The sequence below is a fragment of the Nomascus leucogenys genome, chromosome 13 (assembly GCF_006542625.1).
Source record: "Nomascus leucogenys isolate Asia chromosome 13, Asia_NLE_v1, whole genome shotgun sequence".
NCBI classification, from domain to species: Eukaryota; Metazoa; Chordata; class Mammalia; order Primates; family Hylobatidae; genus Nomascus; species Nomascus leucogenys.
The window spans coordinates 36,597,559-36,615,500 of NC_044393.1; the positions used below are offsets into that span (position 1 = coordinate 36,597,559).

General features: G+C 42.6%; 1 protein-coding gene across 5 annotated transcripts in view; it reads left to right on the top strand.

The window, feature by feature from the left end:
- Nucleotides 1-17,942, top strand: part of PANK2 (pantothenate kinase 2) — a 40,723-nt gene that overhangs the window by 8,649 nt on the left and 14,132 nt on the right. For 2 of the 5 annotated variants that reach the window (XM_012511990.2, XM_030826338.1), the window contains exons 2-4: nucleotides 9,691-10,043; nucleotides 12,340-12,593; nucleotides 14,230-14,406. In XM_012511990.2, coding sequence (XP_012367444.2) covers nucleotides 9,691-10,043; nucleotides 12,340-12,593; nucleotides 14,230-14,406 — 784 coding nt within the window. Of the gene's footprint in view, nucleotides 1-3,314; nucleotides 3,382-9,690; nucleotides 10,044-12,339; nucleotides 12,594-14,229; nucleotides 14,407-17,942 lie in introns of all 5 variants that reach the window. The other 3 variants (XM_030826335.1, XM_030826337.1, XM_030826339.1) reach the window with 3 other exon arrangements.

Sequence of the window (17,942 nt, forward strand, 5' to 3'; positions counted from 1 at the left end):
TGGAATGATATAATAAAAGCTCTAGGCTGGGTGCGTTAGCTCACGTCTGTAATCTCAGTACTTTGGGAGGCTGAGGCAGGTGGATCGCTTGAGCTCAGGAGTTTGAGACCAGCCTGGGCAACATGGTGAAACCTCATCTCTACAAAAAATTAGCTGGTTGTGGTGGCCTGCACCTGTAGTCTAGCTACTTGGGAGGCTGAGGTGGGAGGATCACTTGAGCCAGGGAGGTTGAGGCTGCAGTGAGCCTGAGCCCGGTGATTGTACCACTGTACTGTAGCCTGGATGACAGAGTGAGACTGTGTCTCTCAAAAAAACAAAAACGAAAACAAAACTTGGGTGCAGTGGCTCATGCCTATAATCCCAGCACTTTGGGAGGCCGAGGTGGGCGGATTAGTTGAGGTTACGAGTTCAAGACCAGCTTGGCCAACATAGTGAAACTGTCTCTACTAAAAATATAAAAACTAGCTGGGCTTGGTGGTACGAGCCTGTAATCCCAGCTACTCGGGAGGCTGAGGCAGGAGAATCGCTTGAACAACTGGGAGGCGGAGGTTGCAATGAGCTGAGTTCTGTCACTGCACTCCATCTGGGCAACAGAACGAGACTCCATCTCAAAAAAAAAAAATCCTCTTGGTTTTAATTGGTTATATTGGATTTTATTTTTTGGAATCTGTTGAGATAATCATGACTTTTTTTCCTTCATCTTTCTAATTGGAATTTCTAATGTAAAAGCAATCGCTGCGTTACAGAGAAGAATCCCTTTTGGCCATGGCCTATTAATCTTACTGTACAACTAGATTCCATTTTTTATTTTATTATTTATTTATTTTGAGATGGAGTCTTTCTGTCACCCCGGCTGGAGTGCAGTGGCATGATCGTGGCTAACTGCAGTCTCCGCCTCCCGGGTTCAAGCAATTCTCCTGCCTCAGCCTCCCGAGTATCTGGGATTACAGGTGCCCACCACCACACCTGACTAATTTTTGTATTTTTAGTAGAGATGGGGTTTTGCTCTGTTGGCCAGACTGGTCTTGAACTCCTGACCTCAGGTCATCCACTCGCCTCGGCCTCCCAAAATGCTGGGATTATAGGCGTGAGCTACCTTGCCCTTAGGCTTTCTTGTTGAGTATATTTAATAAATATGTAAGGCTAGATGTTTCTGTTTAAGTATTACTTTGGGTATATCCTATTGGTTTCTATATATTGTATTCTCATTGTCATTCATTTAAAAATAAATTTTGTTTTGATTTCCTTTTTAATCCCAGAGTTAATAGTTTAAAAATTTCAAAGTAGATATATTTATTTCTTTGTCTGTTGGATTAATTTCTAATTTTGAAGTTTTGCAGTAAGTGAATGTGACTTGTTCTTTGGAATTTGAAGTTCTTTAAGCTAGTGCAGTTAATTTTTGTGAATGCTTTATGGGTTTTTAAAGGAATGTTTGTTTGCATGGTTTTGTTTGTTTTGGGAAACAGTCTTGCTGGTCTTGAGTGTTTTTTTTTTTGTTTGTTTTAGGAAACAGACTTGCTGTTGCATAGGCTGGAGTGCAGTGGTGCGACCTCGGCTCACTGCACCCTCTGCCTCCCAGGTTCAAGTGATTCTCCTGCCTTAGCCTCCTGAGTAGCTGAGATTACAGGTGCCCACCACTGCACCTGGCTAATTTTTTATATTTTTAGTAGAGACAGGGGTTTCACCATCTTGGCCAGGCCGGTCTCGAACTCCTGACCTCGTGATCCGCCTCCTCGGCCTCCCAACGTGCTGGGATTACAGGCGTGAGCCAGTGTGCCTGGCCCATCAGTTGTACTTTTTATGCACATGAGAGAGTTTTTTTTTGTCCCTTCTTAATGCTTTTTTGTTTGTGTTGTTTGGTCTGCTAGTATTGTATCTGCTCGCTGTTAACATTTGCTTGATACAGTGGAGTAGCATTCTCCAGGCATTTATTTTAGTCATTTAAATTCAGGTGTATAAATTCAGCAAGTGAGTTAAGTGAATGGTGCCAGTGATTCTACCCAGTGTTTCCGTCAGTAACTATACGATTATGAGTGAATATAGGGATGAGAATGGTGAATCTCCTTTCCCCGGTAGGGAAAGGAAGGGGCAGTGACTGGAGGAGCACCTCTTATAATGTGAGCATAGCTCTTTGCCAAATGAAATACTGGTCTTGAAACAAGGTATGACCTTTACTGTACTATGGCTCTTAAATGTAAATCAGCTGCTCTATCTAGTATTCATCTCTAGTGAGGTGCTTAAGAGTGCTTAAGATTTTTATAATGTGTAATACTTTTGACTAAATGCCATTTTCATCTTTCAAAGCATTCAACTCCTCCTCATGATGTGACTCCATTGTGGGCGATTTACCATTTTTCCTTCAGATTACTTGTATAATCTTGTTTGAGGTGTCTTTTTACATCAACATATACTTGAATTTCTCCTTTTTTCTCCTAATTCCTGGTTAAGCTCACAGAATTTCCTCTTCAGTCTAGAGGAGAAATTTGACCTATTTGTGATTAGTGATAAGTGCATTCATTCCCATCATTATTTATTTATGTATTAAATTATTTTTAATTTTTTTTGAGATGAAGTCTTGCTCTGTCGCCTAGGCTGGAATGGAGTGGCGTGATCTTGGCTCACTGCAACCTCTGCCTCCTGGGTTCAAGCGATTCTCCTGCCTCAGCCTACTGAGTAGCTGGGGTTACAGGTGTGCACCACCACACCTGGCTAATTTTTGTATTTTTAGTAGCGATGGGGTTTCATGATGTTGGCCAGGCTGGTCTCGAACTCCTGACCTCAAGTGATCCACCTGCCTTGGCCTCCCAGAGTGCTGGGATTATAGGCTTTATTTATTTATTTATTTATTTAAGAGACAGGATCTTGCTCTGCTGCCAGGCTGGAGTACAGTGGCTGTGTCACAGCTCACTAGCCTCAAACTCCTGGGCTCAAGCGATCCTCCTGCCTCCGTCCCTGGAGTGAGGACTACAGGTGCATGTGATCATCCCTAAATTTTTTTTTTAGAGATGTGGTCTTGCTATGTTGTCCAGGCTGGTCTCCCAACTCCTGGCCTCAAGTGATCCACCCACCTTGGCCTCTCAAAGTGTTGGAATTACAGGCATGAGCCACCACACCTGGCTGTTTTGTATTTATTGTACTTTTCCCCATTTCTTGTCAGTTTTTTTGAAGTGATTGCTTTATTTTTTTCTAATGTGAAAGTCATTTTTTTTTTCTCCTCTGGAGTTACCTCTAAATTTTGACACATTTAAACTATCACTTCTCTATTCTTGTGTAGAATTAATCAGAATCTATCTTTTCTTCCCTTTTCCAACAAGACAGAACTGCTGCTTTTCATTTCCTTCTCCCTTCTCTTCCCTCTTCGACTTCCTATGTCGAAATCATGTAAGTATTTTAGTTTCAGATTGCTTATTTTTGTAAAAGTCAGTACTTTTGTTTATTTCTTAAAGCTCTTGGATAAAAAAAGGTTTCTTAAAGCTCTTGGATGTTTTAAAATTATGATGGCATTTGTCTACCAATTATGTTAGAAGGTCTTTGAATAATAAAGTTGATCCCTTACATATGTGAAAATTATTTTTGTACTCCCACTTGAAAGCTTATTTGGTTGGCTGGATACAATTTTCAAAATCATTTTCCTTATAACTTTGAAGCCAGTGCTCCATTGTCTTCTGGCATCTGTGCTGCTGATGAAAAGTCTGATACTGACTTTTTATGTGATTTATGTATCTTTATAGGAATTCAGTTTTTTCCTTATGATATCTTGAAATTTCAATAGGATGTGTCTAAGTTGTCTTCCCCCTCTCTCCTGACTGATAAACACTGTTCAACACTTAGAGTAACCTGATAATTGGTATCTTCCCCCTCCCCAAGGAAATTTCTGGAACTCACATAAGATGTTGGTCTTTCTGGTTCTATATTCTCTCCCTCTCTCTTTTTTTTTTTTTTTAATTAGAGACGGAGTCTCACTCTGTTACCCAGGCTGGAGTGCAGTGGCATGGTCATAACTTGCTACAGCCTTGACCTCCTGGGCTCAAGCTATCCTCTCACTTCAACCTCTCAAGTAGCTGTGACTACAGGTGTGCGCCTGGCTAATTTTTATTATTTTTTATTCATTTTTTATTTTTGAGATGAAATCTCACTCTGTGGCCCAGACTGTAGTACAGTAGGGCAATCTCAGCTCAATGCAACTTCCACCTCCCGGGTTCAAGCGATTTCCGGCCAATTTTTGTATTTTTAGTAGAGATGGGGTTTCATCATGTTGGCCTGGCTGGTCTCGAACTCCTGACCTCAAGTGATGCCCCCGACCTTGGCCTCCTAAAGTGCTAGGATTACAGGCATGAGCCACCGCACCTGGCCTAGTTTTTTTTTTTTTTTTTTTTTTTTTTTTAAAGTAGAGATGGGGTCTGGCTGTGTTGTCCTGGCTGATCTTGGACTCCTGGCTTCAAGTGATCCTCCCATCTCAGCCTCCCAAAATGTTAGGATTACAGGTGTGAGTCACCGTACCCAGCCAGGTTCCATTTTCTCTATATTGACTATATTAACCTTTCCTTCATATTTGAAAAGCATTTGGGGATAATCTGTTAATTTTGTTTTCCATTTGTTTTTTCTGTGCCCATTTTGCTGTTAAATATATCTGTCAAGTTTTGTTTTAGCAATCATTTTTTCTCTTTTATGACAGTGTCTTTAATGTTGTAATTTACATACAATAAACTGCATCCATTTAAAATAGACAATTCCATGAGTTTTGACAGATGTGTATAGCCACACACACACACAACCCTTTTACCCCCAAACAAGAGTTGGGTTACCAGAGTTTTTCCTTCCCCCTGTGCAGTCCAGCCCCAGCTCTCAAGCCCATGATTTGCTTGCTTTCACATGGAAAAATGATTAGCTTGCCTTTTTTTTTTGCCTTTTTGAGACGAAGTCTCCCTCTGTCGCCCAGGCTGGAGTACAGTGGTGCAATCTCGGCTCATTGAAACCTCCTCCTCCTGGGCTCAAGTGATTCTCCTGCCTTAGCCTCCTGAGTAGCTGAGATTACAGGCATGCACTGCCACACTGGGCTAATTTTTGTATTTTTAGTAGAAACGAGGTTTTGCCATGTTGGCCAGTCTGGTCTTGAACTCCTGACCTCAGGTGATCCACCCGCCTTGGCCTCCCAAAGTGCTGGGATTACAGGCATGAGCCACCACGCCCGGCTTTTTTTTTTAATTTTCCTTTTTTTTTTTTTTTTTGAGACCGAGTTTTGCTCTTGTCGCCCAGGCTGTAGTGCAATGGCATGATCTCGGCCTCACTGTAACCTCTGCCTCCTGGTTCAAGTGATTCTCCTGCCTCAGCCTTCCAAGTAGCTGGGATTACAGGCGTGTTCCACCACGCCCAGCTAATTTTTTTTTTTTTTTTTTGAGATGGAGTCTTGCTCTGTTGTCCAGGCTGGAGTGCAGTGGTGTGATCTCGGCTCACTGCAGCCTCCATCTCCCGGGTTCAAGCGATTCTCCTGCCTCAGCTTCCTGAGTAGCTGGGATTAGAGGCATGTGCCACCACGCCTGGCTAATTTTTTTTATTTTTAGTAGAGACGGGGTTTCACCATGTTCATCAGGCTGATCTTGAACTCCTGATCTTGTGATCCGGCCGCCTCAGCCTCCCAAAAGTGTTGGGATTACAGGCGTGAGCCACTGTGCCCGTCCTAATTTTTGTATTTTTAGTACATATGTTTAGTACATACGTACATATTTTAGTACAATATGATTTCACCATATTGGCCAGGCTGGTCTCGAACTCCTGACCTCAGGTGATCTGCCTGCCTCGGCCTCCCAAAGTGCTAGGATTACAGGCTTGAGCCATTGTGCCTGGCCAGTTTGCATTTTCAAAAGTTTCATATAAATGGAATAATAACAGTATGTAGCCTTTTGTGCAAGGTTTCTTTTACCCTGTTTTTGAGATTCATGAATATTAAGTATGTAGTAGTTTGTCCTTTTTTTTGGTTTTGAGAGCATTCTTTCCCACAATTAGGAAATTAACATGGACAAACTGTATTTAAATTTTGCCAATTTTGGCTGGGCATGATGACTCAGGCCTGTATTCCCAGCACTTTGGAAGCCAAAGTGGGAGGATTGCTTGAGGCCAGGAGTTGGAGACCAGCCTGGACAACACAGTGAGACCTTGTCTCTACAAAAAATTAAAAAATTAGCTGGCATGGTTATGTTCCTGTAGTTGTAGTTACTTGGGATGCTGAGGGAGGAGGATTGCTTGAGCCCAGGAGTTCAAGGTTACAGTCAGTTGTGATTGAGCCATTGCACTGCAGCCTGGGCAACAGAGTGACACGCTGTCTCTAAAAATAAAAATAAAAGGTGAAAAATAAATAGAAACAGTTTTGCATAGATTCTTTTGTACGTTGTGTATTTAGTTGTATATAATTTTATCGCGTTAATTTTTGCAACCACACACATTTGGCAATCGTTTTCCAATTTTTGATTTTTCTCTATGGTAGCTTTTTTTATGGATAAGATATGATTTTACCTCTGAGAATATTTTTGATTCTGTTTATTCCTGCAACTCTTTCTTCAGATATTTAGTTTCTCATTTTTGTAGTGTTTATTTCCCTTGTAGTTTTTCTAGCTTCTAAAAGTGATAATCTCTGGTTTGAGAATTCATGTTCTTCTGCCAGTGGATTCAGTGTCTGTTTACCAGTTGGTCAGGATTGATTTTAGGGGAGGTATGAGATATGTGGCAAAATATGGGGTAAAATGTCTCCTTATTTCTTCTGGGTAATAGCCACCTGAGTGCCATCCTGATTCTGGGGCTCCAGTGCCTGTTTCCAGTGAAGACTTTGCTTCTGTCAGTTTTGGGGATAGAACATGGTTATTGGTAGAGGGAGTGGCCTGTCCACTTGTGCCAAACACATTTCCGCACCATCACTTGTGACTGCACCAGACCTGCTTTTGTTTCCCCATGGTAGCCACTCTAAACCTACAGCTTGGATAGAATACCCCTATATTCTCTCTCTCACCTTCATAGCTGATCCCTCCCAGTTTTAATAGCATTCCTCTTTTGAGGCTTATGTATGGTTATTGCCTCTGTAAACCTAGTTCTGCTGCTGCTATCTCTTCTTGTTTCCCAGAATTATTTTAGAAAATAATATATCAATAAACCCACACCTTTTTCGTTTTTTTTTTGAGGCGGAGTTTTGCTCTGTCACCCAGGCTGTAGTGCGGTAGTACAATCTTGGCTCACTGAAGCCTCCACCTCCTGGGTTCAAGCAATTCTCCTGCCTCAGCCTCCTGAGTAGCTATGATTACAGGTGCCCGCCACCAGGCCTGGCTAATTTTGTATTTTTAGTAGAGATGGGGGTTTCACCATGTTGGCCAGGCTGGTCTTGAACTCCTGACCTCAGTTGATCTGCCCTCCTCATCCTCCCAAAGTGCTGGGATTACAGGTATGAGCCACCGCGCCTGGCCTAAACTCACATCTTTAGTAATTTCTAGGATTTAGATTGGGAGGGGAAGCATGTACAGATGCTCTTTGACTTATGATATTTATGCTACATTCCATAAACCCATCAGAAGTTCAAAATACTGTAAATCAGGCGGGGCTCAGTGGTTCACACTTGTAATCTCAGCACTTTTGGGAGGCTGATGTGGGTGGATTGCCTGAGCCCAGGAGTTCAAGACCAGCCTGGCAACATGGGGAAACCCTGTTTCTACAAAAAATACAAAAATTAGCTGGGTGTGGTGGCATGCACCTGTAGTCCCAGCTGCTCAGGAGGTTGAGGTAGGAGGATTACTTGAGCCCAGGAGGCAGAGGTTGCAGTGAGCTGAGATTGTGGCGTTGCATTCTAGCCTGGGTGACAGTGAGACCTTACCTCAAAAAAGAGGAAAAGAAAATATTGTAAGTCAAAATGCATTTAATATACCCAGCCTATTGAACATCATAGCTTAGCCAAACCTACCTTAAATGTGCTTAGAACACTTATATTAGCCTACAGTTGGGCAAAATCTTCTAGCATAAAGCTAGATGATTTAATACTGAATAATATAAAAGATAATTATTTTACAATAAAATGTCGAATATCTCTTGTAATTTATTGAATACTGTACTAAAAATAAAAAAAAATAAATACTTGAAGTAGAGTCTCTACTGAATGCTTACTGCACCATTGTAAATTTGAAAAATCATTACTTTGAGCCCTCATTGAATTGGGACCTTCCATATGTCTGTACAGTCCATTTTGATCCGGTCTCTTCAGGCCTTTTTTTTCTTTGAGACGGAGTCTTGCTCTGTCTCCAGGCTAGAGTGCAGTGGCGCGATCTCGGCTCACTGCAACCTCCGCCTCGTGAGTTCAAGAGATTCTTCTGCCTCAGCTTCCGGAGTAGCTGGGACTACAAGCGCACGCCACCACAGCCAGCTAATTTCTGTATTTTTAGTAGAGATGGTTTCACTATGTTGGCCAGGATGATCTTGGTCTCTTGACCTTGTGATTCACCTGCCTTAGCCTCCCCAAGTGTTGGGATTACAGGCGTGAGCCTCCACACCTGGCCTTTTTTTATTTTTATTTATTTATTTTTTTGAGATGGAGTGTTGCTCTGTTGCCCAGGCTGGAGTGTAGTGGTATGATCTCGACTCACTAAAGCCTCCACCTCCCGAGTTCAAGCGATTATCCTTCCTCATCCTCCGGAGTGCTGGGATTACAGGCGCCCACCAGCATGCCTGGCTAATTTTTGTATTTTTAGTAGAGACAAGGTTTTACCATGTTGGTCAGGCTGGTCTCGAATTCCTGACCTCAGATGATCCGCCTGCCTCGGCCTCCCAAAGTGTTGAAATTACAGGTGTGAGCCACCGCGCCCGGCCCTGCCTCCTCCTTCTTTTTTTTTTTCTTTTTTTTTTTTGAGACAGAGCCTCACTCTTGTCGCCCAGGCTGGAGTGCAGTGATGTGATCTCAGCTCACTGCAGTCTCCACCTCCCAGATTGAGGCAGTTCTGTTTCAGATTCCTGAGTAGCTGGTACTACAGGTGCACGTCACGCGGCCTGGCTAATTTTTGTATTTTTAGTAGAGATGGGGTTTTACCATATTGGTCAGGCTGGTCTCAAACTTCTGACCTCAGGTGATCCACCCACCTTGGCCTCCCAAAGTGTTGAAATTACAGGTGTGAGCCACTGTGCTTGGCCTAAAGGACATTTTGGGAACCGGTGTTAACGTCTATTGAAACCTTTTATTTTTAGAATATCAGATTTTGAAAGATAAATTGACCATTGGAGGTTATATGTTACATAGGTTTGGGAATTTCCTGTTGCTAGTTTGCTGCTAAACCAGAACTCTGAAGTCTCAACGTTTTTTTTTTTTTTTAAGCTGGTAGGAAAGATAGATTTTCATTCCGAATCTTTGTTTTTCACAGTTGAGGCTTATGAGTAGTCATCTTGTTATTTTTAAAATACTTCATAGTGCAGTTTGGGCTTGTCTGACAGGATGGTTGGGTTGGCTCAATACTTTGATATTTTTCTTTTTCATCTTTGCCATAGTATTTTTTTTTTTAAGTTATGCATCTAAATCAAGACAGAATCACATTTCTTTGCCCCAAAACCTTTTTGCTTAGAATTATGTTCTTTGGAAACCCTAGGGTTTGAAATAAGTTGCTACTGTGGTAAGTGTAAATTTAATTTTCAGAAAAAAGCTGATCTGACTTATTTTTCTTCCCCATTTAGTTTTTCCATGGTTTGGACTGGATATCGGTGGAACTCTGGTCAAGCTGGTTTATTTTGAACCCAAAGACATCACTGCTGAAGAAGAAGAGGAAGAAGTGGAAAGTCTTAAAAGCATTCGGAAGTACCTGACCTCCAATGTGGCTTATGGGTCTACAGGCATTCGGGACGTGCACCTCGAGCTGAAGGACCTGACTCTGTGTGGACGCAAAGGCAATCTGCACTTTATACGCTTTCCCACTCATGACATGCCTGCTTTTATTCAAATGGGCAGAGATAAAAACTTCTCGAGTCTCCACACTGTCTTTTGTGCCACTGGAGGTGGAGCGTACAAATTTGAGCAGGATTTTCTCACAGTATGCATTTTTTAGCTTATATACAATTTATGGTAATTTGATTGTTAAAAATAATGCCAGTAGCAAGTGGTGAAATAATTTCCATCTCTAATGGAACTTGAATTTTCTTGAGTCAAATGAAGATTAAAGGTACGCTAGTGATAGTCAGGAGTTAGCCATCTAGAGGTGGTTGTAGTATAGTTCAGATGTATGGATAACAATCAGAGCCACTAAAAGGGTAGCATTTTATTGTTCCTTTAGTATGAAAAATTAGGGCATCTGCTATACGTTGAGGAAGAAACTACCTAAAAGGAACATCATTAGATCGTGAACAATGAGATTGAAATATAATAAAAATCATTTCATGTCATAAAATTGTTTTCAATCTTGTCTACCACATTATTTCTCTTGTCTCCCTCAATTGTTTGCTGGCATGTTCACTAACTGAAAAAATAAGGAACTCTGGTCAAAAGTGGTGTTTTCAGGCTCAGGGCTGGTCTGAGATGGGTGACTGCAGAGCCCTTCTCTCCCAGAATGCTTTCTGATGTGTTCTGTGCTGCACACTTAACTGGAGTCTCGCCACCATGTCTGGCCCCTGGGGAATGCTGCCAGGCGCTCTATCTTGCTTTTGTTGAGTGAACACTGGAGAACATTGTGAGCAAGGCCTTGAGGCTAGGTCCTTTCAGAGTGGGTGGTGGGGGTAGGCCGGAGAACTGACAAATGAATTGGCCAAGATCCTGACCTTCAGGGTGCAATACAGATTGAAAATGTCTTCAGTGACTGTTTTTCTATTGCTAAATGAGAGAATATTAGTCCGAAAGAGATTCTGCCTTTTTGTTTTGTTTTGTTTTTTTGAGATGGAGTTTTGTTCTTGTTCCCAGGCTGGAGTGCAATGGTACGATCTTGGCTCAACACAACCTCCACCTCTCGGGTTCAAGTGATTCTCCTGCCTCAGCCTCCCTAGTAGCTGGGATTACAGGCATGTGCCACCACGCCCGGCTAATTTTGTGTTTTTAGTAGAGACAGGGTTTCTCCATGTTGGTCAGGCTGGTCTCGAACTCCTGATTTCAGGTGATCTGCCTGCTTCAGCCTCCCAAAGTGCTGGGATTACAGGGATGAGTCACCTTGCCCGGCCCAGATTCTGCCTGTTATTCTGCATGTCTTTTAGTAGAGATGGGTTTCACCATGTTGTCCGGGCTGGTCTGGAACACCTGACCTCAAGTGATCTGCCTGCCTCGGCCTCCCAAAGTGCTGGAATTACAGGTGTGAGCCACCGTGCCTGGCCTCAACTTTTTGACTAACATGCCTTGGAGTTCTTCCCACTTCAGAACATACAGATCCTCTTCATTTTTTTTTTTTCGTTGTTGTTGTTTTGAGACGGAGTCTCGCCCTGTCACCCAGGTTGGAGTGCAGTGGTGCGATCTCAGCTCACTGCAACCTCTGCCTCCCAGGTTGAAGAGATTCTTCTGCCTCAGCCTCTGGAGTAGCTGGGTTTACAGGCGTGTGCCACCATACCTGGCTAATTTTTTTTTTTATCTTTAGTAGATACTGGGTTTCACCATGTTGGCCAGGCTGGTCTTGAACTCCTGACCTCGTGATCCACCCGCCCCAGCCTCCCAAAGTGCTGGGATTACAGGCGTGAGCCACCGTGCCCGGCTGATCCTCTTCATTTTTAGTTGCTATACAGTGCTCCATAATACGAATAATAATTTAGTCATTCCTTTATTATTTAAATGGAATTAATTGATTATGAAACAGTTCAAATTTTGACTGCTAAAATTCCCTTCCCTCCCAAGAGGCTGTAGCTAGTTTAGATAGTGAAAAAAATCTTACCTTCTAACTGGATACTTTCAGCCTTTTGGCTTCAGTTTGTTAAATAATGTGTGGCCTCTTTTGATACTGCTCCAAAGCCTTGAGATGGTCCTCTGTCACCGTCCTTGTGGCTCCCGCCCTGTGCCACGAGGTGGTTTCTGATGGTGCTGTGGCCTGAGCTGCGCATCAGCCCCATTGTCCCTGTAAGCAGAGATCTGAATTTCTGCTTGAAGGTTGATCAATGCTGTGTTTTTTTTTTTGGTCACACTTATTCAGCTGCTGCAGTAGTTTCTATGTAGAGTGTATTTGGGTCCGTAGTAGCAGGAGTCTGTCTCAGCACTCTGTCCCTAGGTTTGCTCCTAAATCTGTTCTGTAAAGCATGCACAAATAATACACATCTGTGAGTGCACTTTAATGGTTTGTTTCACGTAGTGGGGATATTGAATGGAATTTTTGTTTCTGTTGGCTTACTAAAAAGTCTGAGTACATTCTTATTTCATTACAGATAGGTGATCTTCAGCTTTGCAAACTGGATGAACTAGATTGCTTGATAAAAGGAATTTTATACATTGACTCAGTTGGATTCAATGGACGGTCACAGTGCTATTACTTTGAAAACCCTGCTGATTCTGAAAAGTGTCAGAAGTTACCATTTGATTTGAAAAATCCGTATCCTCTGCTTCTGGTGAACATTGGCTCAGGGGTTAGCATCTTAGCAGTATATTCCAAAGATAATTACAAACGGGTCACAGGTACTAGGTAAGTTGTATATAAAACTCATTGTTTATTCTTAGTATCCTAACGGGCTGAGTTTTCAGTTATTACATACAACTACACCTTCAAGAACCTGTTAGGTGGAAGTGTTTCTGGATTATGCAAACAAATGTTTCTCTTTGAAAATCCTGATTTTATGACCTAGTTTTCTTTAATCTCTACTGTTGAGGATTTATTATCCTAGGTGTTTCTTAAAAGATCACATCAGCAGACTCATTGTAGCCCTTGCCCTCAGATAGTTTATGGTGTGCATACACAAAGCAGCTGAAGTTATTAGGCAGCATCTGTAAGGAGAAGGCATGGGAAAGGACCTGGCTTTGAAACCTGTGTAAATTTCATGCTCCTACACACGTGTGTGTGTAGAATAATGATTTATTCTACGAATGTGATTTAGAAGTTGATATGTACTGATCAGTAGAAAAATTATTGAGGGAAGGTAGTATGAAAAGAGAGGATTAGCCGGGCCTGGTGGCTCATGCCTGTAATCCCAGCACTTTGGGAGGCCGGGGCGGGTGGATCACGAGGTCAGGAGTTCAAGACCAGCCTGGCCAACATGGTGAAACCCCATCTCTACTAAAAATACAAAAATTAGCCGGGCGCAGTGGCAGGCGCTGTGAATCCCAGCTACTTGAGAGGCTGAGACAGGGGAATCACTTGAACCCGGGAGGTGGAGGTTGCAGTGAGCTGAGATCATGCCGCTGCACTCCAGCCTGGGTGACAGAATGAGACTCCGTCTCAAAAAAAAAGAAAGAAAAAGAAAGGAGAGGATTAGGGCCAGGCACGGCAGCTCATGCCTGTAATCCCAGCACTTTGGGAGGCCGAGGCAGGCGGATCACCGGAGGTCAGGAGTTCGAGACCAGCCTGGCCAACATGGAGAAACCCCGTCTCTACTAAAAATACAAAATTAGCTGGGCATGGGGGCACATACCTGTAATCCCATATACTTGGGAGGCTGAGGCAGAAAAATCACTTGAACCAGGAGGCAGAGGTTGTGGTGAGCCGAGATTGTGCCATTGTACTCCAGCCTGGGCAAGAAGAGCTAAACTCTATCTCAAAAAAAAAAAAAAGAGAGGGTTAGATGGAAGAAGAGAATGTTTTGGCTTAAGGGTCAGAGGTCACTTCAGGAAAAACAGGGATCTAGGGATTGGGATAAACAATTTTTTTAAAAAACAGTTGTGATTTAAATAGAGGAGTAATTTTTTTGTGACAAAACACGTTGCAGGAGGAGTATGATTGGGGGTGCACTGATAAGCCAGGGTGACAAGGTGCTTGGATGAGAATGACTCAGGGAATGTACTTGGAGAGGGAAAGGGAGGAGGTGTTGGCATGGCCCCAGGCGTGTCGAGCTAATTTGCACCTGAGGCTCTTCATACTTGGCAGACAGCCAGACTGCACTGGGGACATGGGCCCTGTGTTTTGCACTTTGCATGTGGGCTCACATGCATATGTGCCTTAAAGGTGTATATTAGGCACCTTATCTTTTCACAGACTTGTTTCCTACCAATGGCATTTGCATGATTGGGTTGGATATGTGAATATGGTTTTGGGGTTCATAAATGTTAACTTCCTATTCTTATTTTTAAAAGTGTTATAATACTGTGTTAATTGTTTTTAATCATAGTCTTGGAGGAGGAACTTTTTTTGGTCTCTGCTGTCTTCTTACTGGCTGTACCACTTTTGAAGAAGCTCTTGAAATGGCATCTCGTGGAGATAGCACCAAAGTGGATAAACTAGTACGAGATATTTATGGTGGGGACTATGAGAGGTTTGGACTGCCAGGCTGGGCTGTGGCTTCAAGGTAAGGGGGCATGTGTGTTGTAAGAAATACAGGCGGGCCGGGCGCGGTGGCTCATGCCTGTAATCTCAAAACTTTGAGAGGCCGAGACGGGCAGATCACGAGGTCAGGAGTTCGAGACCAGCCTGGCCAACATAGTGTGACCCTGTCTCTACTAAAAATACAAAAATTAGCTAGGCATGGTGATGCGTGCCTGTAGACCCAGCTACTTGGGAGGCTGAGGCAGGAGAATCACTTGAACCCTGGAGGTGGAGGTTGCGGTGAGCTGAGATCATGCCACTTCACTCCAGCCTGGGTGTCGGGTGATGGAGTGAGACTGGGTCTTAAAAAAAAAAAAAAGAACAGACATAAAATAATAATATTGGGCATATTTTTTAAAAAAGCTCTATTGAGATATAACTTACGTACTATAAAGTCGCCTGTTTAAAGTGTGCAATTTAGTGGTTTCTAGTATATTTACAGGATTGTGCAACCATCACTGTAATCCCAATTTTAGGACATTTTTATCATCCTAGAAAGAAACCTTGTATTCATTAGCTACCACTCTCCATTCCCCCCACAGCCCCTGCCAAGCAGTAATTTATTTTCTGTCTCTGTAGGTTTGCCTCTTCTGAACATTTCATATAAGTGGTATCATACAGTATATGATCTTTTGTGATTACTTCTTCATTTAGCATAATGTTTTCAAACATTCACATTACAGTGTGAATCAGTACTTTATTCCTTTTTATTGCCAAATAATATTTCTTTTTTCTGAGACGGAGTTTCGCTCTTTTTGCCCAGGCTGGAGTGCAGTGGCGTGATCTCAGCTCACTGCAACCCCCACCTCCCAGGTTCAAGCAATTCTCCTGCCTCAGCCTCCTGAGTATCTGGGATTACAGGCATGCGCCACCAAGCCTGGCTAATTTTGTATTTTTTAGTAGAGAAAGGATTTCTCCATGTTGGCCATGCAGGTCTCGAACTCAAGTGATCTGCCCGCCTCGGCCTCCCAAAGTGCTTGGATTACAGGCGTGAGCCACTGCGCCCGGCTGCCACATAATATTTCATTACGTGGATAATACTACATTTTATCCATTTATTGGTTGATGAACATTTGGGTTGTTTCCATTTTTTGGTTATAATGTTGAACATTTGTGTGTAAGTCTTTGTATGTATGAACATATATACACATACATATATATACACACATATATATATGTATTTTTTTTTTTTTTTTGAGATGGAGTCTCGCTCTGTTGCCCAGGCTGGAGTGCAGTGGTGTGATCTCGGCTCACTGCAAGCTCTGCCTCCCGGGTTCACGCCGTTCTCCTGCTTCAGCTTCCTGAGTAGCTGGGACTACAGGTGCCTGCCACCATGCCCGGCTAATTTTTTTGTATTTTTAGCAGAGATGGGGTTTCACTGCGTTAGCCAGGATGGTCTTGATCTGCTGACCTCGTGATCCGCCCGCCTTGGCCTCCCAAAGGGCTAGGATTACAGGCATGAGCCACTGCGCCTGGCCTACACATATATTTCTAATTCTATTGGGTGTATACCTGAGTAGAATTGCTGAGTCATACAGTAACTTAATGTTTAATCTTTTGAGGAACTGCTACTCTGTTTTCCAAAGTGGCAGTCCCATTTTACAATCTTAGCAGTTTATGAGCATTTATATTTCTTGTCAACACTTGTTATTGTCTGTCTTCTTGGTTTTAGTTGTCTTAATAGGAGTGAAGTGATACCTTGTAGCGTTTTTATTTTTTAAGAGGCAGGGTCTCGCCCTGTTGCCCACATGAGAGTGCAGTGTTGCGATCATAGCTCACTGCAGCTTTGATCTCCTGGGCTCAGGTGTTTCTCCTGCCTCAGTCTCCTGAGTCACTAGGATTACAGCTGTGCACTGCCTTGCCTAATTTATTTTTTGTAGAGATAGGGTCTTGCTATGTTGCCTAGGCTGTCCTGGCCTCAAGTGATCCTCCCACCTTGGCTTCCCAACATGTTGGGATTACAGTCATGAGCCATCACTGCTGGCTGAACATCTTTTTTGTGTGTGTGGCAGGGTCTCTCTCTGTTGCCCAGGCTGGAGTGCAGTGACACCATCTTATCTCACTGAAACCTCTACCTCCTGGGTTTAAGTGATTCTCCTGCTTCACCTTGCAAGTAGCTGGGATTACAGGCACACCTGTAAATTATGCCAACATGCCTTGCTAATTTCTGTATTTTTAGTAGAGATGGGGTTTGGCCATGTTGGCCAGGCTGGTCAGGCTGGTCTCAAACTCTTGGCCTCAAGTGATCCACCTACCTTGGCCTCCCAAAGTGCTGGAATTACGGGTGTGAGCCACCGTGCCCAGCCCGAACATCTTTTCATGTGTTTACTGGCCATCTGTCTGTAGTCTTTGGATAAATATCTGCTCAAGTCTATTGCTAAGTTTTTAGTTGGATTGTCTTTTTATTATTGAGTTCTGGATACAAGTCCCTTATTAGATACATAATTTGCAAATGTTTTGTCCCATTTTGTTAGTTGTCTTTTCACTTCTTTGATGGTGTCCTTTGCAGCATGGAAATTTTAAATTTTGATGAAGTTAATCTTATCTATCTTTTGTCACTTGTGCTTTTGGTGTTATATGTAAGAAATCTAAGATCATGAAGAATTGCGCAATTTAAGATCATGAAGAATTGTTTATTTTCTTTTAAGAGTTTTATAATTTTAGCTCTTTTTTTTTTTTTTGGGGATGGAGTCTTGCTCTGTCACCAGGCTGGAGTGCAGTGGCGCGATCTCGGCTCACTACAACCTCCACCTCCTGGGTTCAAGCGATTCTCCTGCCTCAGCCTCCCGAGTAGCTGGGACTACAGTACGTGCCACCACACCCAGCTAATTTTTGTATTTTTAGTAGAGACAGGGTTTTCACCATATTGTCCAGGATGGTCTTGATCTCTTGACCTTGTGATCCGCCGCCTCGGCCTCCCAAAGTGTTGGGATTACAGGCGTGAGCCACTGCGCCTGGCAGTTTTAGCTCTTATATTTAGCTCTTATATTTGATCCATTTTGAGTAAGTTTTTGTGTATGGTGTGAGGTAGAGCTCCAAGTTCATTTCTTTTGCATGTGGATATCCAGTTGTCCTAGTACCATTTGCTGAAAAGATGATTCTTTCCCTGTTAAATTCTCTTGGCCCCTTTGTCAAAAATCAGTTTGCCATAGATGTTTGGGTTTATTCCTGGACTCTTAAGTTCTGTTCCATTGATATATATGTCTGTTTTTATGCCAGTACCGTACTGCCTTGATAGTGTAGCTTTGTATTAAGTTCTGAAGTAAGAAAGTGCGGGTCATCCAACTTGTTCTTTTTTCGAGATTATTTTGGCTATTCTGGGTACCTTGAGAATATGAATTTTATGGTTAACTTGGCAAGGTCTGTAAATAAAACAACTGAGATTTTAATAGAGATTACATTGAATCTTTTGGCCAATTTGGAGAGTATTGCCATCCTAATACAAAGTCTTCTGATCCAAATAGATGGAATGTCTTTCCATTTATTTAGATCTTTGCTTTCTTTCAACAGTGTTTTGTA